At 41.4% G+C, this 26,974-nt stretch overlaps 1 protein-coding gene across 1 annotated transcript; it reads right to left on the bottom strand.

Moving 5' to 3' along the window:
* cxxc4 (CXXC finger 4) lies at window positions 1-26,815 on the bottom strand. The gene is made up of 2 exons (XM_060925041.1): window positions 25,997-26,815; window positions 1-555 (listed from the first exon to the last, which is right to left on the bottom strand). The coding sequence occupies exons 1-2, from the start codon at window positions 26,813-26,815 to the stop codon at window positions 1-3; spliced, it is 1,374 nt and encodes a 457-aa protein (XP_060781024.1).
* Window positions 26,816-26,974: the final 159 nt, after the last annotated feature.

Here is a 26,974-nt window from a genome sequence, read left to right as displayed (position 1 = left end):
TCAGGCTGTCCCAGAGCGAGGATTGGGCTGTCCCAGAGCGAGGATCGGGCTGTCCCAGAGCGAGGATTGGGCTGTCCCAGAGCGAGGATCGGGCTGTCCCAGAGCGAGGATTGGGCTGTCCCAGAGCGAGGATCGGGCTGTCCCAGAGCGAGGATCAGGCTGTCCCAGAGCGAGGATCGGGCTGTCCCAGTGCGAGGATTGGGCTGTCCCAGAGCGAGGATCGGGCTGTCCCAGTGCGAGGATTGGGCTGTCCCAGAGCGAGGATCGGGCTGTCCCAGAGCGAGGATCGGGCTGTCCCAGAGCGAGGATCGGGCTGTCCCAGTGTGAGGATCGGGCTGTCCCAGAGCGAGGATCGGGCTGTCCCAGAGCGAGGATCGGGCTGTCCCAGTGCGAGGATTGGGCTGTCCCAGTGCGAGGATCAGGCTGTCCCAGAGCGAGGATCAGGCTGTCCCAGTGCGAGGATCGGGCTGTCCCAGAGCGAGGATTGGGCTGTCCCAGAGCGAGGATTGGGCTGTCCCAGAGCGAGGATCGGGCTGTCCCAGTGCAAGGATCGGGCTGTCCCAGAGCAAGGATTGGGCTGTCCCAGAGCGAGGATCAGGCTGTCCCAGAGCGAGGATTGGGTTGTCCCAGAGTGAGGATCAGGCTGTCCCAGTGTGAGGATTGGGCTGTCCCAGAGTGAGGATTGGGCTGTCCCAGTGTGAGGATCGGGCTGTCCCAGAGTGAGGATCAGGCTGTCCCAGTGTGAGGATTGGGCTGTCCCAGAGTGAGGATTGGGCTGTCCCAGTGTGAGGATTGGGCTGTCCCAGAGTGAGGATCAGGCTGTCCCAGTGTGAGGATTGGGCTGTCCCAGAGTGAGGATCGGGCTGTCCCAGTGTGAGGATTGGGCTGTCCCAGAGTGAGGATTGGGCTGTCCCAGTGTGAGGATTGGGCTGTCCCAGAGCACATTTGTCTGCGCCTGTGGTAAGCTGCTCTCCTGTGGCCTTCCCAACTTTAGTGGCAAACATCACGACACACATTACTGATCTTGATACAGGTCCATGTTTAAAACAGACACCACAGGGAAAGTTACAGCCAGGTCCAAGCTAACTATTAGTTTAAAAATCCCTAGACTTTGATACTTTGATAGGTAGGTAAGCTTTGTATCCCTTTTGTTTTTGTAGCATCTTGGTAGGCGTTTGGTATCCTGGGGATGATCTGGCTATGTAACAGTCCATAGTGTGCACAGTGTACTACCTGGAAGTGCACTAACTGAAGTATTGCATCGAGACGCAGCATTATATATTATTCCAATCCAAGATGGCAGCACGTACATAGTCTGGGTTACCTTATCTCGTCTCTGTCTTCAAGCTCCTTTTTATACTAACAAGCTGAAGGTTGAATGATTGCAGCCTTGATATCTGTTCATTTATGAGAAAACTTGGAAATTCTAACTTTACTCAATCAACAACCAGCTCTGGTGGATCTATTTCATGTTTGCTGGGCTGCTTGGGAGTGCTACCCGTCAGCCTCAGCCTTGAAGTAGGCCTTCATAAACGCAAGTCAAAACCTCCTTTTCCCCATTTCCCATTCCCTTTTGTCCCAATACAATTCCCATTTTGTCGTATAGGCTTATGGACAAAGTATTCAGCCGATTATAGCGTTGCTCGTTTGGACTTACCGTGGACATTTTTCCAACAGTTTTGCTTAGCCTACCTGCCATGGGTGCCTTACAGGTAATATGGTTACTTTGTCTCTAAGAACTAAAAACCTGCCATACGGACGATAACTCACCTAATGCACGAAAGACTTTGCTTGGCATTACACACACGCCGTCAAAATGCACATCACATACACATACTTCCATCCAGGAGTTTTGCAAACGGCCTCTACAGGGACTCAAAGTTGACCTCTCTCTTGTTTATTTGTTTCTAGTTAGAGAAAAATTTTGTCATTTTAATGTGAAATTTTTTGACTCTGTGAAACGTTTTTTGTCTGAAAATGAATTACCGAAACATGTGTGGCAACATCGTCTCATACTATTGATGCTACTTATGGCTGGAAATGTTCAATCAAACCCAGGCCCTGACCCTGAATGTTTATATCTTCCTTCGGGGTTTTCAAGCTGACCTGGGTTGAAAGTTGTTCATTTGAATGTCCGTAGTTTGGTGTCTAAAATCGATTTTATCAGAATATGGGCGGTGTCTACGAAGGCAGATATTATTGCCATATCAGAGACGTGGTTGAAGAAGACTGTCTCAGATAACAATATTGCCGTTGATGGTTTCAATATATTTCATGCAGATAGGAAGCGCAAAGGAGGGGGTGTCATTATACATGTAAACTGTAGATTTAATGACATTTTGATAAAGTCCATGACGGTCCCTAAGTGCTTTGAAATGCTGGCTATTGATTTAAAGTTAGGAAATACCAGTTTAATTGTTGCCTGTTGTTATAGACCCCCTTCAGCTAATAAGGAAGCCTTATTCACACTCTCAACTACACTTACAGATATTGTGCATGAGAAAGAAATAATCCTCCTTGGAGATTTGAACTGGAATTGGTTGACAGATGTGTCAAAGGATCTTAAAGATTATTGTGATTCTGTTAATTTAACTCAGGTTATAAACGCTCCCACCTGTCCAAATGCAAAGGATGTAAACAAGTCCACATTAATAGATTTGATCCTAATTAACAATCCGGATAAGTGCACACAAATAGGTATTTTTTCTAATGACATAAGTGATCACTGTGTTGTTGATATGATTAGAAATTGCAAACTTAAAAAGACAGAGCCTCGAATTGTAGAGAAAAGGCATTTCAAAACATTCGATCAGCAAGCTTTTATTCATGACATCTTTCATTTTGATTGGAAAAAGGTCTGCTTAATTCCTGATGTTGAATTGGCATGGTCATATTTTAAGGATTCATTCATGGGTATTTTAAATAAACATGCACCCTTGAGGAAGTTCAAAGTAAAGGGGAGAGACAATCCCTGGTTTTCTGATGCTGTATCCACTCTCTTGCATGAACGGGATTTGGCCTGGGCAAGGAAATCTGGGCAGGAAAATGATTGGGTCAACTTTAGATATTTAAGAAATAAATGCACCACACAAATACGTAAAGCTAAGTCACAGTTCTACCTTGAGGAAACAACGAGAAATTTACAAAACCCAGCTAAATTCTGTAAAATTATAAATTCATTGAAAACAAACTCTACTTCTTCAGCTCTTCCAAAACTTGTAAATGTTAATAATGTGCAAATTACAGATAAAAAAAGATATATTAGTTGATTCCTTTAATAACCACTTTGCCACTGCCGGTCTCCTTTTTAAGCAGGAGCTAGAACATCCTTCATCTCCAGGGTTATCTCACCCCAATGTTTGTGGCTTGGACCTCTTTACTTTTGAACCAATTTCAAGGGAGAAGTTTGCGTTGCGAAACATAAATTGTAAAAAGTCAGCTGGACCTGATGGGCTTGACCCTTCCATTTTGAAACTTGTGGCAAGTATTATTGCTGAACCATTAACTCATATTTTCAATCTATCTTTGGAACAGAACATCATACCCCAATCTTGGAAGACAGCACATGTAACGTCATTTTTTTTTAAAAATGGGGATCCAACTATTATGGACAATTATCGTCCTATCTCAAAACTTTCAGTATTAGCTAAAATTTTTGAGTCATTAGTTAGTGATCAGTTAAAGGATTTTTTAACAGTAAATAAAATTCTTACTCCATTTCAATCAGGCTTTAGGAAAGGGTATAGTACCATTACAGCAGCGACAAAGGTAGTTGATGATATTGTCAGTGCTATTGATTATAAAGAGTCATGTGCAGCATTATTTGTTGATCTTTCAAAAGCTTTTGATACGGTTGACCACACAATTTTGTAACATTGTCTGTTTAAATGTGGGATGTCTGTTAATGCTATTGAGTGGTTTAAAAACGATCTGTCTAGCAGATATCAGTGTGTCACATGTGAAGGCATTATGTCAGGGGAGGCAGAACTAATAGTTGGAGTCCCTCAAGGCTCCATATTAGGGCCTCTGTTGTTCACAATCTGCATAAATTATATTTGTATAAATGTAGATGCAGCTGTACACTTATATGCAGACGATACAATCATATACAGTACTGCCAGATCTCCATATGAGGCACTAAAGAAAATGCAGGATGCTTTCACAATTTTACAAAATAATCTATTGAAATTAAAGCTGGTGCTTAATTCTAAAAAAAACTAAATATATGCTGTTTACTCACTCTAGTAACATGCAGGGTTTACCTCAAATTGTCACTCTACATGGTCAGGAAATTGAAAAAGTAGCATATTATAAATACCTGGGTTTTTTACTGGATGAAAAGCTCTCATTTAAACTCCATGTAGAGAACTTGGTAAAGAAGTTAAGGGTTAAGTTTTTATTATAGAAATTAGGCTTGTTTTAATTTAAAAGTAAGGAAGGAACTTGTGGCTGCTACCTTTTTGTCTGTTGCGGATTATGGAGACATTCTTTATATGCATACAGCAAAGTCTGTATTACGCTCACTGGACTCTGTTTATCATTCTGCCTTGTGCTTTGCCATTAAGGCTGAGTATTCTACACACCACTGTAGTTTATACAGTTTGTCAGGTTGGCCTCCACTCTCAGTTCATAGACAGCATCACTGGCTTATTTTCATTTATAAGGCAGGAATAGGATTGTTGCCCTCTTATTTATCGGTCCTCTCTAATAGAAAACAACAGGTACAATCTGAGGTCTAGCAATAGCATTCTTTTTACTACACCTCCTGTATGACCTGAATTTGGTAAAACTGCCTTCCGTTACAATGCTCCTTCAACCTGGAATGCTCTGCAGAAACAGTTGAAGCTAAGCACTTTTATCTCACTTAATGAGTTTAAATTGTATGTTTCAGAGGCCTTCAGCTATAAGTGTGATTGTATGTAGTTTACTGTTCTGATCTCTTGTTTTTTGTTTGTGGCTTCTTATGCTGTTTGTTGTATGATATCTCGGTTGTTGTATGTTATATTCTTGCGTTATATTTTGTTCTTCGCTGTATTTAATTTTTGTTCTGTTAGGTGTTGTGTTGTGTTTTGTTATGTTGCTGTGTAATGTGGTGTGATTTGTGTGGTGTTTCTATGTTTTTGTGTAATATGGTGTGCTCTGTTTGTTGCTGCTTTTGTGTTCTTATGTTTGTATGAATTGGTGTTTGTTGCTGTTTATGTGTGTTTGGCTTTGTTTGATGTTGGTCTATTAGTCTTTTTGTAGATGAGGTTTCTCTATTTTTTACTTAAATTTTAAAGTGTTGCCTTTCTTGGCCAGGGACCATTTGAAAAAGAGACGATAGTCTCAATATGACTCCCCTGGTTAAATAAAGGATAAATAAAAATAAATAAATAAAATATAAAGGAGCAATGTAATCAAGAACTAATACAAAACACCGGGATGCAGTCAGAACACGAGCAAACAGGGGGAGGAGCCAGGACCAAAACATAAACAAAAACAATCTTGAACACATGGCGCTTGTTGCCATGGGAATTGTGACACAAAGGAAGAGCTGTTAGTTAAAAGCAGGGACTTTTTTATTATGCTGTAATTGTCCAGCAGATCCTCAGGGGCATGTGCTCAGACCCCTTTCATTCTCTGTTGAAAGCTTCTGTAGATCACGTCTGGGCTCAAAGTGTTTCTGAGCAGACTTGTTTTACATCAGCACCTTTCTGGAGTCCATCGTGTCTTCAGGATCAGCTGGAGCAGCTCACATGGATGACGTGTTTATTCCTCTCTTCCAGCCTGAGCAGCTCAGGGCTGAGTATCCTCTTGCTCTAATCTGTACACTCACGATAGTACACAATGCTGAGCTCACTCATCACTTCACTTGCCTTTTCATACACCATATCCACTTCCAATGAAAATAACTCACTTTATATCCTCAAAGTCTAACAAACCAGAACACTTCAAAGAATCTCTTCAGTATTTCTGTGTTACTGTGGTACTTTTTACTTCTTCTTTTCTTTCCTGAATCTCTGATCCTTTCTGTTTCCATCCTGTGGAACTATACGTTTCATGGTTTGCGTATGACATCATAAAAGCTCATGATCTGAGTTCTGAGGGCTTTGAAAGCATCACATTATGTAATCGCATTTTGAATTTGGTGTCATGGCAACTAATGATAGCTGTGGATGAAGTCAGGGTCAGCGTGAGGAAATTCTGATTACATTCTCAGTGCAAGCGCTGCTGCTACGACGCTCACCTAAAATCAACCAATAGGAGGATGGTAAACTCACAGCATAGGCACAGATCAGTGTTCTAGCGAGCTTTCCAACAGGGTGGGGCATCAATGATTATTGCGGGCATCACTATAGACAATGAATCTCTCATACAAAGTGAGCTGCACTGGACAACTATGAGAGAGATTACTTTTGTAAAATAAAGTCAGCAACGCTTAATAATGTCATCCTCCATGTTATCTAAAGACCTGTCGACCTGTCTTTTCAACGGCCAATACTAGAAGTCGACAGGTAATTTTCTGCAATGATGGGCTTCAAAATTCCTATCAGAGAAAATTATGATGAAACACCAGTGGATGAGTGGGGACCCCAAACAACACAATAAATCTGCATCCCATGTGTGTGTTTCTCCAGTACAGTGTTTGCTCTCCCTTATTTCCGAAGTGGGATGTGATTTGCTGCTCAGAACTGATAGCATGCTCCCACTGGCCAGCATGTGGCAAGGTAACCAACCATAGTCCTTGTTTCATACTACAGCCAGGTTCAGCTGTAGCAACAGTATAAAGGTCGGCCTCCGCAACCAACTTAGCATCTGTACATTGGACCACCTTGTTCATCTCAGCTATGCCAAGATAGCCATTGAGGACTTCTCATTTGAGGAAGCTGCAGAACTTTTCATGCAATCTCATCTGAAGCGTGTGTGAAATCTCTAATCAGAGATGTTGAGAAGCGCCGGCAACTGGCGGTTTTCTCCGGCTACACAGATGGTCTGCACCGGCTACTCAAGCCCAGAAAAAATAAATACTTGCCATTCAATGTTCAAGTGATTTATGTCGTTTCCACTGCCCATAATTTAATGCAAACCCAATTATTTCACCACAAAATTGTCTTTGATTCGGGTTTAATATGACCAGAAGCAACACCATATTTGTTGATCGATTCTTGCACTCTGACTGGCTGAGCTGGACCATGTTACCATGCCATAGCATATGTTACAGAGCCAGGCAGCATACTACAGAGGGTCACTGAGAAAGCCAAGCACACACACATCTGGAGGGAAATTTCATACATATTTTGCAATTATTTTACAGGGAAATGGTAGTGATTTATGAGCTGAGAATGCACCAGAAGGCATGTAAATTTCAAAATTTTCTGGGAGAGCATGCCCCCAGACCACCCTAGCATTCACACATTAGCATTAGCATAAGCCAACTATACTACTTTTTTTTTTAGCAAGCTACTTAAGATGTTCTGGAGAACCCTGTGTAATGTTTCCACACGCTCAATATGTAAAGGTTAGCTTGTTTGGTTGGGATAGCCATTACCACTTTACCACATCATGCTAATCAGGATTGAGCATTGCAGAATTAGGCACAAAGGCTACATGTGCAATAAAATGGCATAAAATAAAGAATTTTCTTGAAATGATTTGAGTTGACGGATTCCTTTTTCAGAAATTCACTCCCTAAAACACTTTATTTTATGAGTTTCTCTCAACTGCTTTTTCATGCCAAGACTGCACCAGAGGGCCCCACATTTCCTCCAATATTTCAAGTTTTCCCAGGGAAGTATGCTCCCGGACCCCCCTAGCAGTTCTTCACTCGGCCATCAGACATACTTCTCTCAATTTCTCAATAATACCCTGGTCACATCCACATGCGTTTGCACTTGGAGTGTCTCAAACTGTCATTCACATCCATGTGTGTTTGTGCTCTGAGTGAGCAGCACTGAAGGGACGTTTTGGATCTGTTCACCAGGGTGTTTTTCAATAAACTCTTTCAGCACTTAAATTCATCTCTCACTCATTAACACGACGGTCTAACATTAGTTAACACTAATAATAAAAGTAATACTGATAGTGTTAATTGATCATTAATATTAGTCTGGGATATTAATGTTAGATTAGATCTCATGACTAGATTCTCTATAGATCTATATCTAGAGTCTCGATCTATTGCTCCGAACTTTTGATTGAATTTGTTTCATCCTCAGCTTCTGAATCTATTGATGTTCTAACAAACAGAGCTGCTCGGTTCTGTGAGCCACTTACTGCTTTTACCGATTCTTTTCTCTTTCACGTGTTTGTAGGCATCGCTGCTTTTCACACGTACCTCACTGCACTCACTCATTATTGTAATAAGACAAAATGGATGACAGAGCATGTCTCTGACCCCACCCTAATAGTGTGCTGTGATTGGTCAACATGTGTTACCTTCATTGCAAGTGAGCAACACATTAAGGTGCACTTTCTTTCTGTGGTGGAACAAATGTCCCGGGCACTTGGAAAGTTCTAGAAGACTATGAAAAATTATTAATATGCAGCTTTATTAATTATTAATAACTATATTAATATGCACCTTTTTCATAGTCTTCCAGAACTTTCCAAGAGCCCAGGACATTTGTTCCACCACAGAAAGAAAGTGCACCTTAATGTGTTGCTCACTTGCAATGAAGGTAACACATGTTGACCAATCACAGCACACTATTAGGGTGGGGTCAGAGACATGCTCTGTCATCCATTTTGTCTTATTACAATAATGAGTGAGTGCAGTGAGGTACGTGTGAAAAGCAGCGATGCCTACAAACACGTGAAAGAGAAAAGAATCGGTAAAAGCAGTAAGTGGCTCACAGAACCGAGCAGCTCTGTTTGTTAGAACATCAATAGATTCAGAAGCTGAGGATGAAACAAATTCAATCAAAAGTTCGGAGCAATAGATCGAGACTCTAGATATAGATCTATAAAGAATCTAGTCATTAACGTTAACATGTTAGATGAGATCTAATCGAACATTAATATCCCAGACTCATATTAACCCCTTGGCTGCCACCCATAATTAATTGTAATGTGCCAGGCATATACGGTAGGTCAAAATTGGGATATTTTGATAATCTTTCTCTAACTTGTTCAGAACTTTATATTTTTAATATTTCTATAGAAAAATCACAAATAACACTTGTAGAGTAAAAATAACTTTAGTAATCAAAAACAACAAGACAACAGGTCTTGTCAATGAGAACATGTCCATAAACTGCTAGTACTTGAAAACGCAATGTACACCAAGGATCGATGTAACATTTTTATGATGGTCTTTGGTATGACAGGACTGTGAATAGAACTTGCGAGCTCCTGATCAAGAGGCAGACATGCTAACCACTAGACCAACTCACGGTAATATGCCCCTGTGAAGTAAAAGTACTGTGCCATGTAAGGTACATAAAAGGACGTGTTTATGATGAGTAGCATACATCATAAGGGACAGCGGTAAAATATTTCATGATGTACGTGACTCGTCCAAGGGCATTGAAGGGGTTAATGATCAATTAACATTATCAGTTTTACTTTTATTATTAGTGTTAACTAATAATAAAAGTAATACTCACGTAGCTATGTGAATAGAGTCTGGAGGGGCCTTAAAACCATCTCAGGGCTTAAGGAGTCCAATAGGCAGCTTGGAGGTGAGTTGCAATGGGCAAATGACCTGAACAACTTCTTTAACAGATTTGATCAGGCACCGGCCCTCACCCCAGATCAGCCCACTGTTACTGCTACTGTCTCTTCCTGGTCATAGTCCCCCAGCTCACAGACCTCCTTCTCACCCTCTCAGCACCCCTCAACCATCATACCTCCAGCTCAGTGCTTGCCTACCAGCCAGGCATCGGGGTGGAAGATGCAGTCACCTACCTGCTTCATAGATCTCTCTCTCATCTTGAAAAGGCAGGAAGCACTGTTAGAATCATGTTCTTTGATCTATCCAGTACCTTCAACACCATCCAGCTGACTCTTCTGAGGAGTAAGATGGAGAGCACAGGGGTGGACCATCATCTTACCTCATGGACTATGGACTATCTCACAAACAGACCACAGTATGTGAGACTGAAGAACTGTGTGTCAGACACCATTCTTTGCAGCACAGGGGCTCCACAGGGGACAGTCCTGGCCCCATTTCTGTTCAAACTTTACACTGCGGACTTTAGATACAATACAACTACAGAAGTTCTCTGATGACTCTGCTATTGTGGGCGTTAGATGGCGGTGATGGTGAGTACAGAGAACTGACAAGGAACTTTGTGGACTGGTGCCAACGGAACTCCCTCCAGATGAATACAAGTGAAACCAAGGAACTGGTGGTGGATTTCCGCAGGACAAGGTTCTCTTCATCTACCCCAGTGAACATTCAGGGAAAGGACATTGAGATCGTTAGGAGCTATAAGTACCTGGGTGTTCATCTGAAGAATAAACTGGACTGGACTGATCACACACACGCCCTGTACAAGAAAGGCCAGAGTAGACTCCACTTGCTGAGGAGGCTCAGGGCCTTTGGAGTTCAGGGTCCACTTCTGAACTCTTTTTATGACTCTATGGTGGCATCAGCCATATTCTATGGAGTTGTCTGTTGGGGAAGCAGTATCACACCAGCAGAGAGGAAAAAACTTAACAAGCTGCTTAGGAAGGCAGGATCTGTCCTGGGCTGTGCACTGGACTCACTGGATGTAGTGGGGGAGAGGAGGACGTTGGTCAAGTTATTATCCTTAATGGCGAACACCTCCCATCCACTGCAGGAGACAGCAGCAGCACTGGGCAGCTCCTTCAGTGACCGGCTCCTCCATCTGCGGTGTGTTAAGGAGAGATACAGCAGCTCCTTCCTCCCTACTGCTGTGAGACTGTACAACCGGCAGCTCACCAAGCACAGCACCAGACGCTCCTCACAATAATCAACAATACTGTCCACATCACTTCTACATCCACAGAAACCCCTCTGAATGTATCCTGTGTGCACTGACTATCAGCATCAGTACTTTACAGCGAACTGCTCGCTACACATGGTTAAAACGGCTCTTGTGCAATATACCTACTTACTTGTGCAATACTACCTGGGTAATACTGGTAATAATACCTGTGCAATACTTACACGTGCAATACCACCTTTGTAATACACTTATGTTAACTGTATATCTGCAAACCTTTTAATTTATTATCTCTAAATTTGTAGTTTATTTATTTTATATATATATATATATATATATATATATATATATATATATATATATATATATATATCCTTTTTTTTGTAGACTTAGTACTTTGCACTACTCCTTGACTGCCTTATATTTTTCTCTTTATATATTCTGCTGCTGTAACAATGTAAATTTCCCCTTGTGGGATAATAAAAGGCTATCTTATTTTATCTTATCTTCTATAAATTTGGGCGTGGCGCTGGTATTTGAGGGTAGAGTGTGTTCCGGAGGGCAGGGCCTGGCACTCTGGGAACATAAACTAGCTGGAACACTGCAGATACAGTTTTGGTGATGGAGAAACATAAGCAAAACATTCTAGTGGAGAGACAAAAATCTTCTCAAAGCTCACTGTGAAGAATTTTTGCTAGCAAGCTAACTGTACGAGCAACGTACATGCAGCAGTTGCATTAGTGATTCTGGTTTTGCTGTTGCGGTTTTGCAAAATTTGTGTCGCAGGTTTGGTTTGTTAATGTTTTGCTGTTATTGTTTAATTTCATTTGTCTTAAAACTGCTACACAAAGCTCAAAGCTCTATTGTACAAAATATCATAAAAGAAATCACTTGTAATCTTCCAGCCAGAGTTCCTCAGGATTTGGTTCTCGGACCGCTCTTGTTCTCCTCATATGCTGAAGCAGTTAATGAGTCTCATCTCATCTCATTATCTCTAGCCGCTTTATCCTTCTACAGGGTCGCAGGCAAGCTGGAGCCTATCCCAGCTGACTACGGGCGAAAGGCGGGGTACACCCTGGACAAGTCGCCAGGTCATCACAGGGCTGACACATAGACACAGACAACCATTCACACTCACATTCACACCTACGCTCAATTTAGAGTCACCAGTTAACCTAACCTGCATGTCTTTGGACTGTGGGGGAAACCGGAGCACCTGGAGGAAACCCACGCGGACACGGGGAGAACATGCAAACTCCGCACAGAAAGGCCCTCGCCGGCCACGGGGCTCGAACCCAGGACCTTCTTGCTGTGAGGCGACAGCGCTAACCACTACACCACCGTGCCGCCAGTTAATGAGTCATTAATAATAAATGTTACATACAGAACCGATGTGGAACACACTGCTGTTCGATTTGATTTCTCAAGGGTCTTTTTTTAACAATGATGTCTGTTGCCACGACAACACTATAGTGATAAAACTGTAAGCTGTGTTAAGAAGCTGGGCAGCTATCATCACACTGTGAGACGGCAATGTCGGCTGTTTAAGTGTGTGTGTGTGTGTGTGTGTGTGTGAGAGTGTTTATGAGTGCGTGAGGTGCTGTGTGTGGGAGGCGAATGCAAATCAGACCCTTGGCAAAACAGGCTGATTCTTCACCCTGACACACACACACACACGTAGGGATTTTCTGTTTCCTGGAGATGCTGTACGTTTCGCTCTCATTTCTTATATAATTACGTTTTTTAGTCACAGTGGACAAACATTATTTTATTGATAAACAGATTTCAACTTTATTTTAATTAAACCATAATTAACCACGATGTTGATGAACTTATCATATCTTACTGTTTATTCTCGCTCAATTATTTAATGATTCATTAATTTATTACACTAAAATGAAGCGTAAGCAATTAAACACTCAGTGTCTCGCTGTTATGGAAAAATCAGAAGTGTTCCAACGGGTGGTGTAGTGGTTAGCACAGTCGCCTCACAGCAAGAAGGTTCTGGGTTCGAACGGGCGATGGCCTTTCTGTGTGGAGTTTATGTGTGTCTGCCCAGGTTTCCTCCAGGTGCTCCAGTTTCCCCCACAGTCCAAAGACATGCGGTTAGGTTAATATGGGACGACCTTGAGCGAGGCACCGAACTCCCAACTGCTCCCCGGGCGCTGTTAGCATGGCTGCTCTGGGTGTGTGTGTGTGTGCTCATTGTGCATGTGTGTGTTCACTGCTTCAGATGGGTTAAATGCAGAGAGGAAATTTCACAAGTGTGTGATGAATAAAGTTGTTCTTTCTAAATAAGTAATTTAATAAATAAAATATTTATTAATTAATAAACAAAAATATAAAATAAATAAATTTGTTTAGATTATTAAAGAAAAAATACATTTATAGTTACAGTTAATGTTGTAGAACATCAGTGAAACCAGTTAGTTCCTGTTCTCACTTACATTATTAAAAAAAAGAAAAAAAACACAGCTTGGTCCATCGTGTTCCTGAGAAACTGTAAAGAGGTGTAAACTCGTCTGTCCTGAAGACGTCAGAAACCTTACAGTTCCAGCTTCACCTCTAACTGTTACACAGTGCTCACACTGGAGACTCCTTACAGAGATGTTTCACACACATTTCTCCTCACTTGAAGAAAACGCCACCATATCGATGATTTTTAATCTGTTTATTATCAGTGGAGCATCTGTTGGACATGCCCCTGTGAATGATCTGTTACTATAGAAACCATAATGTATCAGAATGAGAGCATTAATATAAACCTGCACTATTGTCAGAGCTGCTGTTCGAGAGAATTAATCAACACCTTCTGACCAATCAGAGTCCAGAACTCAGCAGCAGCAGATCAATAAAACAACAGTAAAAAAAAAAATCAAATATTAAACAAAATAATCAAAATTCTTCTGTAGCCCTAAAACAATCCATCAGTAAATCTGTAACAGGTTTCATAAACCATCAGGAAGCATTATGAACCACACATTCCATTAAACTACCATTACAGGCCATCAGAACTGCATTAGAACCCATTAGGTACCAGTAGAAATTGATAAATTTCTGTTTATCAGCAGGATAACAACTTATTTAAACATTAGCTTGCTATCAGTATATCACATTTATCAGTGAAATAACTACTTATTTATTTAATATTATGTTTGTATACGACACATTGGCTAAATATTAAAATCAAGCTCCTTTTCTTAAAAGTAGCCAGCTAGTTAAATATAATACGTACAGTGGTGCTTGAAAGTTTGTGAACCCTTTAGAATTTTCTATATTTCTGCATAAATATGACCTAAAACATCATCAGATTTTCACACAAGTCCTAAAAGTAGATAAAGAGAACCCAGTTAAACAAATGAGACAAAAATATTATACTTGGTCATTTATTTATTGAGGAAAATGATCAAATGTTACATATCTGTGAGTGGCAAAAGTATGTGAACCTCTAGGATTAGCAGTTAATTTGAAGGTGAAATTAGAGTCAGGTGTTTTCAATCAATGGGATGACAATCAGGTGTGAGTGGGCACCCTGTTTTATTTAAAGAACAGGGATCTATCAAAGTCTGATCTTCACAACACATTTGTGGAAATGTATCATGGCACAAACAAAGGAGATTTCTAAGGACCTCAGAAAAAGCGTTGTTGATGCCCATCAGGCTGGAAAAGGTTACAAAACCATCTCTAAAGAGTTTGGACTCCACCAATCCACAGTCAGACAGATTGTGTACAAATGGAGGAAATTCAAGACCATTGTTACCCTCCCCAGGAGTGGTCGACCAACAAAGATCACTCCAAAATATTAAATACAGAGCAGGCTATACTTCCTTAGGAGGCTGCGGTCCTTTAACATCTGCAGGAAACTCCTGTGGATGTTCTATCAGTTTGTGGTCGCCAGTGTCCTGTTTTACACCGTGGTGTGCTGGGGGGGCAGCACATCCAAGAAGGACACATCCAGGCTGGACAAACTGATCAGGCGGGCCGGCTCTGTGGTCGGCATGAAGCTGGACTCCCTGGTGACGGTGGCAGAGAAGAGGTCTATGGACAAACTATTGAACATCATGGACGATGCCAGTCACCCTCTGCACACCATCATCAGCAACCAGAGGAGCCTGTTCAGTGACAGAATGCTCCTTCCCAAGTGCAGGACAAACAGACTCAAAAACTCCTTTGTCCCTCACACCATCAGACTGTACAACTCCTCTCTGCGGGGGAGGAGGAGTAACAGGAGGACAGAGGACGGGAAGGAGCAGTGGCCTAGCCTAACAATAAGCAATACCGGACAATGTGCAATGTAATGTGCAATATAAAGTGCAATATCTCTCCTGCTGCCCCCGCCTTTTCCCTTTTTTCCCCTCCTCTCTCTCCCCCTTTCCTCTCTTCCCCATATCTTATTCTTTTTATATTTGTATATGTAAATACTTAATTTAATTTAATTTATCTAGAAGTTTTTCTCTATTTATTTTCTCTGTTTATCTGTAATGATGCTGCTGGAATCTTAATTTCCCTGAGGGAACCCTCCCAAAGGGATCAATAAAGTTTTATCTCATCTAATCTAAAAGCAAGGCGTGCAATAGTCGGCGAGGTCACAAAGGACCCCAGGGTAACTTCTAAGCAACTGAAGGCCTCTCTCACATTGGCTAATGTTAATGTTCATGAGTCCACCATCAGGAGAACACTGAACAACAATGGTGTGCATGGCAGGGTTGCAAGGAGAAAGCCACTGCTCTCCAAAAAGAACATTGATGCTCGTCTGCAGTTTGCTAAAGATCACATGGACAAGCCAGAAGGCTATTGGAAAAATGTTTTGTGGATGGATGAGACCAAAATAGAACTTTTTGGTTTAAATGAGAAGCATTATGTTTGGAGAAAGGAAAACACTGCATTCCAGCATAAGAACCTTATCCCATCTGTGAAACATGGTGGTGGTAGTATCATGGTTTGGGCCTGTTTTGCTGCATCTGGGCCAGGACAGCTTGCCATCATTGATGGAACAATGAATTCTGAATTATACCAGCGAATTCTAAAGGAAAATGTCAGGACATTTGTCCATGAACTGAATCTCAAGAGAAGGTGGGTCATGCAGCAAGACAACGACCCTAAGCACACAAGTTGTTCTACCAAAGAATGGTTAAAAAAGAATAAAGTTAATGTTTTGGAATAGCCAAGTCAAAGTCCTGACCTTAATCCAATCAAAATGTTGTGGAAGGACCTGAAGTGAGCAGTTCATGTGAGGAAACCCACCAACATCCCAGAGTTGAAGCTGTTCTGTATGGAGGAACGGGCTAAAATTCCTCCAAGCCGGTGTGCAGGACTGATCAACAGTTACCGCAAACGTTTAGTTGCAGTTATTACTGCACAAGGGGGTCATACCAGATACTGAAAGCAAAGGTTCACATACTTTTGCCACTCACTGATATGTAATATTGGATCATTTTCCTCAATAAATACAACCCCGATTCCAAAAAAGTTGGGACAAAGTACAAATTGTAAATAAAAACAGAATGCAATAATTTACAAATCTCAAAATCTGATATTGTATTCACAATAGAACATAGACAACATATCAAATGTCGAAAGTGAGACATTTTGAAATTTCATGCCAAATATTGGCTCATTTGAAATTTCATGACAGCAACACATCTCAAAAAAGTTGGGACAGGGGCAATAAGAGGCTGGAAAAGTTAAAGGTACAAAAAAGGAACAGCTGGACGACCAAATTGCAACTCATTAGGTCAATTGGCAATAGGTCATTAACATGACTGGGTATAAAAAGAGCATCTTGGAGTGGCAGCGGCGCTCAGAAGTAAAGATGGGAAGAGGATCACCAATCCCCCTAATTCTGCGCCGACAAATAGTGGAGCAATATCAGAAAGGAGTTCGACAGTGTAAAATTGCAAAGAGTTTGAACATATCATCATCTACAGTGCATAATATCATCAAAAGATTCAGAGAATCTGGAAGAATCTCTGTGCGTAAGGGTCAAGGCCGGAAAACCATACTGGGTGCCCGTGATCTTCGGGCCCTTAGACAGCACTGCATCACATACAGGCATGCTTCTATATTGGAAATCACAAAATGGGCTCAGGAAAATTTCCAGAGAACATTATCTGTGAACACAATTCACCGTGCCATCCGCCGTTGCCAGCTAAAACTCTGTAGTTCAAAGAAGAAGCCGTATCTAAACATGATCCAGAAGTGCAGACGTCTTCTCTGGGCCAAGGCTCATTTAAAATGGACTGTGGCAAAGTGGAAAACTGTTCTGTGGTCAGACGAATCAAAATGTGAAGTTCTTTATGGAAATCAGGGACGCCGTGTCATTCGGACTAAAGAGGAGAAGGACGACCCAAGTTGTTATCAGCGCTCAGTTCAGAAGCCTGCATCTCTGATTGCATGGGGTTGCATTAGTGCGTGTGGCATGGGCAGCTTACACATCTGGAAAGACACTATCAATGCTGAAAGGTATATCCAGGTTCTAGAGCAACATATGCTCCCATCCAGACGACGTCTCTTTCAGGGAAGACCTTGCATTTTCCAACATGACAATGCCAAACCACATACTGCATCAATTACAGCATCATGGCTGCGTAGAAGAAGGGTCCGGGTACTGAACTGGCCAGCCTGCAGTCCAGATCTTTCACCCATAGAAAACATTTGGCGCATCATAAAACGGAAGATACGACAAAAAAGACCTAAGACAGTTGAGCAACTAGAATCTTACATTAGACAAGAATGGGTTAACATTCCTATCCCTAAACTTGAGCAACTTGTCTCCTCAGTCCCCAGACATTTACAGACTGTTGTAAAGAGAAAAGGGGATGTCTCACAGTGGGAAACATGGCCTTGTCCCAACTTTTTTGAGATGTGTTGTCATGAAATTTAAAATCACCTAATTTTTCTCTTTAAATGATACATTTTCTCAGTTTAAAGATTTGATATGTCATCTATGTTCTATTCTGAATAAAATATGGAATTTTGAAACTTCCACATCATTGCATTCCGTTTTTATTTACAATTTGTACTTTGTCCCAACTTTTTTGGAATCGGGGTTGTAAATGACCGAGTATAATATTTTTGTCTCATTTGTTTAACTGACTTCTCTTTGTCTACTTTTAGGATTTGTGTGAAAATCTGATGATGTTTTAGGTCATATTTATGCAGAAATATAGAAAATTCTAAAGGGTTCACAAACTTTCAAGCACCACTGTATTAACAAGCTAATTATTTATATTTGGCTAACATATTCTAATGGCTGCTGCTGTAATGCTAAATAGCGAGCTATATTTACAGAATATCAGCCAGCTGTTAAAATTAAGTTAACAGTGGAGCTCCATACTTAGGAGAATATGGTAAAACATCGACCTGATTTTTGATGGCTTTGTGACCGTACCTATGTACAACATCCGTGTCTCACCACCGGATGTAAGTGCAGGAAGAGTTTTATTGAAAACACGCAAACAAACAGATCCAAAACAGAGACAGAGGCAGAGTGAGACACAGACAGGATATCAGAGGGATACAATACTCACAGTCCAAAAACACAAACAGGGTCAAAACCAGAGAAGTGACACAAAATACAAGGCTTTCACAAAGTCTGTGTGTTACTGAGAGTCCTTATATAAATGTCTACACTGTGATCGAGCTCCAATCAGGAACAGGTGCGTGGGGATTAGTTCTAATGGCGCTGTGTGTGGATGTGAGAGATGTAATCAGACCTGTTTGATGTATTGAGTGTAATATTGGATGGTGACTCTACAGTAGTGGTGTAAAGTGAAAGCGCTGGTTCACTGCTGTCCCCCAGGCACCCAGCAGAGTCACACCATAATAAATGTGCTGGTGTTGTTTCTGGCGCAGGGCATGCGGTGTCAAAGAAAGGAATAAATATGTATCGTAACTGCAATGCATCTCTCATTATTGGTCTCACTGTCACAAGACAATGCAGCGATTTATTGAGGTGAAAAACACGACACGACACAATTTGATGGTTCATTGATGGTGCTGTAATATTATTATTCTATTCAGGGGGATTTTGTGTTCTTGCAAATATTTTGCTCATAAACTCATCAGGAGCTCTGATTTTAGGCAGTGACTAAATATATTTATATTCCTGTGAAATGGCAGCCCTTGTTGTAAATTAGCTCACTGGCTGTTCAAGTGGCTGAGTATTTCGTATTAGCCGACATGCTAATGACAGATGTTTGCTTCAAACGCTAACAGTTTGTCAAATATAAAATGTTACTGATGAAATGTCTGATATAAAATAATTTTATTTTGTGCAGTGAATTATGGGATTTCCTTCTCATCTCACCTCCTCTCAATACTGTGACCATGGAGCATAACTAAGAAAAAGAAGACTATTTGTCACATGCACGGTGAAATTCCTCCTCTGCATTTAACCCATCTGAAGCAGTGAACACACACAGAGCAGTGGGCAACGATGCTACAGCACCCAGGGAACAGTTGGGGGTTAGGTGTCTTGCTCAAGGGCACTTCAGGCATGACCCAGAGGGAGGGGAAAGTGCTGTTCATTCACTCAACTCTCTTCACATTTTTCTTGCTCATCCCAGGAATTGAACCAGCAACCCTTTGGGCCCAAGGCTGCTTCACTAACCTTCAGGCCATGGCTGCCCACCCCTTCGTTCTTTCTTTCTTTCTTTTTTAAGAAGAATGCTAACGCTAACGCTACCCTGTAACCATTAGCCGTTTGCTAATTCCGCCTGAAGGGCAGAGTGAGTCTATGCTCATCACTCAGACTTGGCTGCATAATTTGAGGGGGGGTTTTTTTTCTTTCAGAAGGAAATTAATTTCTCCAAAAACAGCCAAGTGACATGCATATCAGAAATTTACTCACAGCCTGAAATCACAGAACTGATTTACTCTAATACCCACTTTAATTTACAGCACTAATGCAGAACCATGGAGGACTGACCTGTGTCCCTCATCTCTCTATCTCTCTCTCTGTCTGTTTCTCACTACTTGTCTCATTCCCTGTCTGTCTCTGTCCCTGCAGTGCTCTTAAACTCTTTTGTCTGTCTGTCACCTGTCTGTCTGTCTCTCTCTCTCTCTTTATATATTTTTTATTTAAATATCTTTCCCCCAATCATTAGTAATAAAGAGTGCGAGTGCTCAGGTGTACTTCAGCTTTCTCATTTCTAATTTTACTTCCTCTTTGATTAATGTGACAGAGTTTGATTAAATGTAATAAACACTGTAATAAACATGCCCTTGTGAGTGCGGTGGTGAGAAACAGTGTGGAGGTGATGGTTATGAAGATGAGCAGTGAGCTCGGTTTCACACTGACGAAGTAAAACCACAAAATGCTACAGCGACAAAACAGAATGTGTCATAAAGTCCAGGATTAAAGCACTGAGCTGCAGAGACACATCTCCAACAAACACCATGCTCACTAATCTAATCTAAACTCATCTAATCTGATCTGAGTACGAACCTAGTACAATTAGTTCGCTTTGCTAACCTAACTGGAATACAAAGCTAGCACAGTTAGCTTGCTAATCTAATCTGAATAAGAAGCAAGTACAGTTAGCTTGTTTTACTAATCTAATCTGAGTACAAAGCTAGGCATGTATCACGTTAATCACATGGTTGGTTTTCACGTTGATTAGTGTGCTATTTAATTTGTGTTGATGTAGTTAGCTTCAGAAGTGAAATCTAGCTGTTTCTCATCAGAACTGTAATAACTGTTGGACAGGCCATGCCCACAGTGGTAGTGCTTGTCACCTGCCAGCATGAAGCTTGAGAAAGTGAAATTAAAGAGAAAGGTCGACTTTATCACGTCAGGACGCTCTGAATCCGTTCCTCAACAGACCTGAGTTGTTTGCTGAAATGATGAGTGTAATTTATTCTACAATGTTCTGGACCAATCTAACATCTGGATATGTTTAGCCATGCCCCCTCACTGTCATAAAAGCAGGAATGCTGTATGTGTAAATGTCTACAGCAGCCTTTCTCAACCGGGGTGCCGCAGCACCCTGGGGTGCCGTCAAAAAATTATATATTCTAACGTTGAAATAAATGAAATGAATTAAAATTCCAAAAAATTATAGTTACACTAATGCAGATCATCGCCGCCTCATGCATCATCAAAATTTGTCTCACGGCTCCCTTTCCCATGTCACAACGTCACTGCCAGGGTCAGCGTATGGTCAGCGTGACTGCATATGTTTTATATGGGGGTGCCTTGAGAATTTGCATACTTCTGAAGGGTGCCATGACTGAAAAAAGGTTGAGAAATGCTGGTCTACAGAATAGATAAACGACTAAACATGTTCCGAGCTCGATAAAACGTAGAGAGCAAGAGACTTAAAAATAACAAGAAGACAGAGTCATCTATATCCCCCACCCTATATACCAACTATATACCAAGTTTCAATGTATTATTTGTCACATTTATCAAGTTGTGCTGCAGGAAACCAACCCGACCTCTTTACACTGACCTCAGCAGCCCATGGCATAAACCCACCGGACCTTTGGTCTAGGGGAGCTAAAAATTTAAATTTCTCACATTTCTTAGTATCAAAAGGCACAAATACATTACTGAATCAACACATATACCAACTTTCAAGACCAAACCACTCATAGTTTTCAAGTTCTGCTCTGGAAACAAAACCTGCCCCTAAGACTAACCTGAGAGACTAAGTCTGAAATTGTTTCCATGGAAACATGAAAAATTTAAATTTCTCAAATGTCTTAGTATGAAAAGGCACATCTACATCACCTTGTTAACATGTATACCAAGTTTCAAATCCGTATCATGAATAGTTTTGGATATATGCTCCGGAAACGAACAGTGATCTTAGAAACTAAGTCAGGATCTATTTTTTATGTAAAAATTTGAAAAAAATTTTTTTTTCAAAAATCCAAAATAGCAAAAGGCACCAGTTCACATGTTGCTTGATATGTATACAAAGTTTCATGAAGATATCTTCAGTAGTTTTAAAGATATGGCCCGGAAACGAAAACATGACCAGACGGACGGACGGAACCCGTTTCTATATCCCCCGCCAAACTTCATTTGGGCGGGGGATAAAAACAGACAATAAATTATAAATAAAGTGATTATTTTATAGACCATTTAAGAAGTGAAGTGTTTTTATTTTTTATTATATTATATTATATTTTTTGTGTTCAGTTAAAATATTTTTCACTCCTTTGAGCCGATTAATGATTTGTTAATTTGGAGATAAAATGTTAATTATTATTGCGATGTGAGAACTGAATATCTCTCTCTCTCTGTGTGTGTGTGTGTGTGTGTGTGTGGCTAAATCTCACTATCTCACCTGCATTTGTGCTGCAGCAGTGCACCGTGGGATATCGATCATCATGAGGCGGCATGTGTAATTGGTTAAAATGGCCGAGTGCAGAGAGCGAACGCCGCTTCCCAGCTCCGGCCTGGACACCAGCCAAGATGCTCAGCTTTTTTTGCTTCAGCTGAATTCCAGTCTCAGCCTGACTGGCAGCAATTACTGCGTCTGAGCCAAAGTTACGATCACACACACACACCCCTAATTACTGCCAATTAGACGAGGTGTGTAGGGAGAAAGGAGAAGCCGTGGGGACGTCCAGGCTCAAGGGGGTGTCGGGGTGAAGAGGGGGTGAAGGGGTATTGGGAAAGTCAGGGGGGTGGGGGGTATTGGGGGGGTTTCAAGGGCTTTAGATACATAACTGGAAGGAAAAGGTTACTGAGGGAAATAGTGAGAAGTGATAAATGTGTCTCCGAAACGCGATTAAGGTTCAGTAGTGTATGACTGAAATCTCCTACTGCTGCTCCTCATCCTCACTTTATTAATATTACAGTATTCAGTTTATGGCAATGTTATGCAGTAAGATTATTCAAGTCAAGTTTATTTTTATAGCACTTTTAACAATAGACATTGAACACATTGTTGATTGTTCATGATTATTCAGATGGTGAAGATGATGTAGGAGGTGTGACTGAAGAATTAAAAACAAAAACTCGTATGACTGATCTAACAGTACGACTCTGATTATAATTGCAGTAGTATCAGTTCTATTCCTGTTATCGCTAGTCACATTAAAGCAGGACGGCCTTTCAATTTAATAAAATCGATAAAATTCAGTTCTCTCTGAAACTTGGTCATAATGATGTATGCTTATTTCTCTAATATCTCACACAAGAGTGCTCTGAGAGCACAATATCCCCTGCTGCCAACTACGCCATAACTCTGGTAAAATGCGACTGAATTGAACAAAATAACAATCTGCGTATTACCAACAATAACAAAAAAATCCTGTCAAGTTTGGTGAAATTCCTCCACAAATTGTGAGAGGAGTTGATTTCAGAAGAACGTACACCCTCATGAAATTGTCAAAGTACAAGTTATTTAATCAAGGGTCAAAACTCTGGTAAAATTTTCACAAACAACATTAAATCGCTATCTGTGCATTACTGTCATACTGTATAACAAGGCCTTTTGCCAAGCTTTGAGAAATGCCTCCAAAACTTGTGAGAGGAGTTGATTTCAGAAGGTGAGCACCCTTCCCGGGATGGACGGACAGATGGACATCGCTATGACACAAGGACGCGTTATCCTAATGGGCTTCATGGGCAGCTGCCCAGGGCCTCGGCCACTAGGGGGCCTCGGAGGTAGCGAGATCGGAAAATATGAAACGATATTTTCATTAGTTTTGATCATATTGATAACATTTTTGATGCATTTCGCCACCCGTAAGGAAGCCCACCTTGTCCCATCGCATAAATCACCCGTCATTGTCAGTATGATCACTGTCCACCATGTCTTCACACGCTACGCCAGCTTGAGTTCAATGATTTAATTAATGACTTCGCTTTCCAGAAAAGTAGGAAAGTGCCCTTGTAAGTTGACCCATGGCTGTCAAACTGAATGCGCAAAGCTGTGTGCCGCTGCTGTTTGGGACATTACAAAGATGAAATGTTTCACATAGCCTAACATTTTGAGATTTATTTCTGAGAAGCAAGATATTTTTCTTTCTTTGTCATCGCTCTTTGTTTTCACAAGTTAAAAGTCGCCTGGATTCCAAAATGCAAACGAACGGTTATATACAAAATGAATGTTCTTGTTCTGAATACTAAAGAAACTGTTGTAGGCCTCGGTTATGTTCTTGACATGTTGTTCATTGACTCACTCATTCAAAGGCTTCTTGAGGCTAAACTTTAGTGAACCAGACTTGTTAACCGTGATGTCTGATGGATTTTTTGACCATGCAGTTGCCTATTTCACCATTGCTTTTTCTCGATTAAATAGGTGATGATGGATATAAAGTTTTATTGTTCAATAGTATTTCTAATTGTGCTGCTGTCATTATTTAAGTTTCTGTGTCTAGTTAGACAGGCACGTCTGAGGGGGTGAATTTGCTGAGCGCAGTTGACAACAGGCGGGGGTGGGGCCTCGGGGGGGTCTGCCCAGGGCCTTGGCAAGGGTTAATGCGGCCCTGCTATGACATAATCCCCCTTCAGGCCTTTTGGCCAGCGGGGGATAAAAATATCAGGCCATTCTGTGACTGGGAACATATCTAATTTGAAGGGATTCCATCGCAAATAATGTGCGTGAGATCGCCCAGTTTGTGCAGTCAAGCAAAAGGAGGAAGTGCATGTGTACATGCATAAGTTTACCTTTGACAGCGCCCTGACCCAGTTACTATTTTGCCGCTAGACGAACAGCTGATCACAACAACGTTCGCATTGCAACTTCAATACTAAAATTATGACAGAAAATATGACTGAGCCAATGAATCCTACACGTGAAATGCTGGTTAGTATGTTTCTCCAGATCATAAATATTTTAATTAGTGGATAACATGCTGCAATTAAAAATATGTATATTTTTGAGGCGAACTTGAGCCTGGTCACTCTCAGATCATCCCACTGTCTCTGCTGAGCACTGATATTTATTAGTTTGGTCCTGTGTTTCCTTTCCTTCACAACATAACGTCTTTTCCTTTCACTTTCCATTACTGTAGTTGGTCTTTCATGTTTCATTCGCACACTCACGTCTTCCATTTTTCTCTCCTGTTTCAAATTTGTATCCCACAATGCCTTGTGCAAATGGGGAAAGCCCACCACGTGATGCATGACGTAGTATCTTGAATTGGGTCATGGCGAAGCAGGAAAAAATAGCAAAGAATTTTGGGCCACGTGGACCTAAATTCATTAATTGTTCTATTTTAAAAAACCTAATAAAATTGGAAGTCTGTGATTTGAATTCAGTAGCTTTTGGTCACTAAACAAAAATAACTGGGCATCAGGAAAATTCTTCTTATGACCTACACTTGAAAAATCTGAAAGGCAGTCTACCTTTAACCCTCTGTGTAACACTACACAGCTACCTGTGATGTATTATTTCTCTAGCTTTGTCCTGGTTCACTACAGCCCCTTGGCGTATCGCTAGCTAGCCTATGCAGTGCTAACGCTTGTTCTCTTGTTCTCGCTGCTCAACTACATTTCAGTGTCGGAACGATGTGAACGTTTCGTTTTTCTCCACAATTCTGTGACTGTTTTGGGGAAATGTATTAAAGTAGTTTCCATCTTTCTATTCTCGAAAAATGCACTGTGAAATAATGACGATGTAGCGATGTACCTGCTTTTGTCAGAAAAGTTGGGGGACAATTAACAGAGAACACATAATTTCTAACATCAGTGATTTAATTTATTTTTAAAAAATATATGTTTTTGTTACTATTAAAGCTCAACTCCAAACTACACCAGAGATACAGAGAAGGGCACAAGGAAAATATAACGGTTAAATGTTCAGTATAAGTGACCAGAACCTTTAAGTTTTCTTACCATTATTTTTAATATAATTATTTATATTAAGGTGTTTGATCCTTAAAAAGGCAGATCATAAACTTTAAAACATCAAGCAAACAATACGACAAAATATGGATTCACGCTGCAGCACTTCTACACTACACAAAAATGTACAATTCACAGAAAATGCAACAGTTCCAACTCTTCACTGCACCAGACATCACAGACAAAATCTTACTTTTAATGCAAGATTCTTTAAAGTATTTTTATTTTAAAAAACAGACACTTTTAAAAACAATAATAATAAAAACAAACAACTAAATTTTGGAGGGGTTGGTCTCACCTCGAGTGACGAGCCCGGTTTCTTCTTCAGCTCCTCACATTTGCGGAATTTGCAGATCTGGTGTCCGGTCTTGCGGTTTCGGCAGCTGCTACAGACGCCACAGTTAATGAGCCGCCTGCAGGGGGCGCATACTCCACAGCGCTTCCTCTTTTTCTTGGCGGTGTTTCCTCCGGATGCAGGAGAGGAAATGTGATTACTGTGATTATTGTTATGCTGCTGGCAGTCTGCCAGGTTGGCGATCTGAAACGCGCTGTCTGTGACGGTAGATGCGGAGGCGGGAGAGTGCAGCGCCGTCATGACGATGACCCCAGGGGGTAAAGAGATGCCCCCCAGAGTAGGGAGGGCGGAGAACGCTGGGTTCATTATCTCCGCTTCAGCAGTGCCACCACACTTCAGCTTGTTGACACAGTCCGCTGCTAACGGTCTACAGTGCTCCGGTGATAATGTGGACAAGAAGTTACCATTTGCCATCTGCAGAGTCTCGGGTTTCCCAGGCCGCTGAGACGACTCGCTCCTGGTTCTGTTAGGGTGGATCGGCGCTGATTTGCGTCCCCAGAGCACAGCATTGTCACAGTTCCACGGCGAAACGCCGATCCGCGCACTTGGAAAGATGGGCGTGGTGATGCGGGCAATTTTGGTGCTCTGTGGAAACGCGCCGTTGGTTTTGTAAAAATTTGCAAAAGAGCGGTAACGTTCGATTTCTGCGTTGTAATCCAACAGCTGGTTTAATCCGGCTTCCTGAAGGGCGTCTTTTTGTAACAGAGACACGTCTGTGTTAGCGCCGCTCTCAATGCAGAGCGCACTGTTTATGTTCGACATGGCCGCTCGCTGCAATTAGCGCTGTGGCAGAGACGTGACAGAGACGGGGTCCGTCCTTCTTCAACACCAAACTCCTCTGAGATTAATGCGTTAGCATCCTGCGATTATTCCACTGTGTTTATTCCACTGCGCACTGAAACAGAAACATAATAATTACAC

This window comes from Neoarius graeffei, chromosome 7, assembly GCF_027579695.1.
Source record: "Neoarius graeffei isolate fNeoGra1 chromosome 7, fNeoGra1.pri, whole genome shotgun sequence".
NCBI lineage: Eukaryota > Metazoa > Chordata > Actinopteri > Siluriformes > Ariidae > Neoarius > Neoarius graeffei.
Note: the sequence above shows the minus strand (reverse complement) of the source record. Positions and strands in the feature narration are given on the sequence as shown.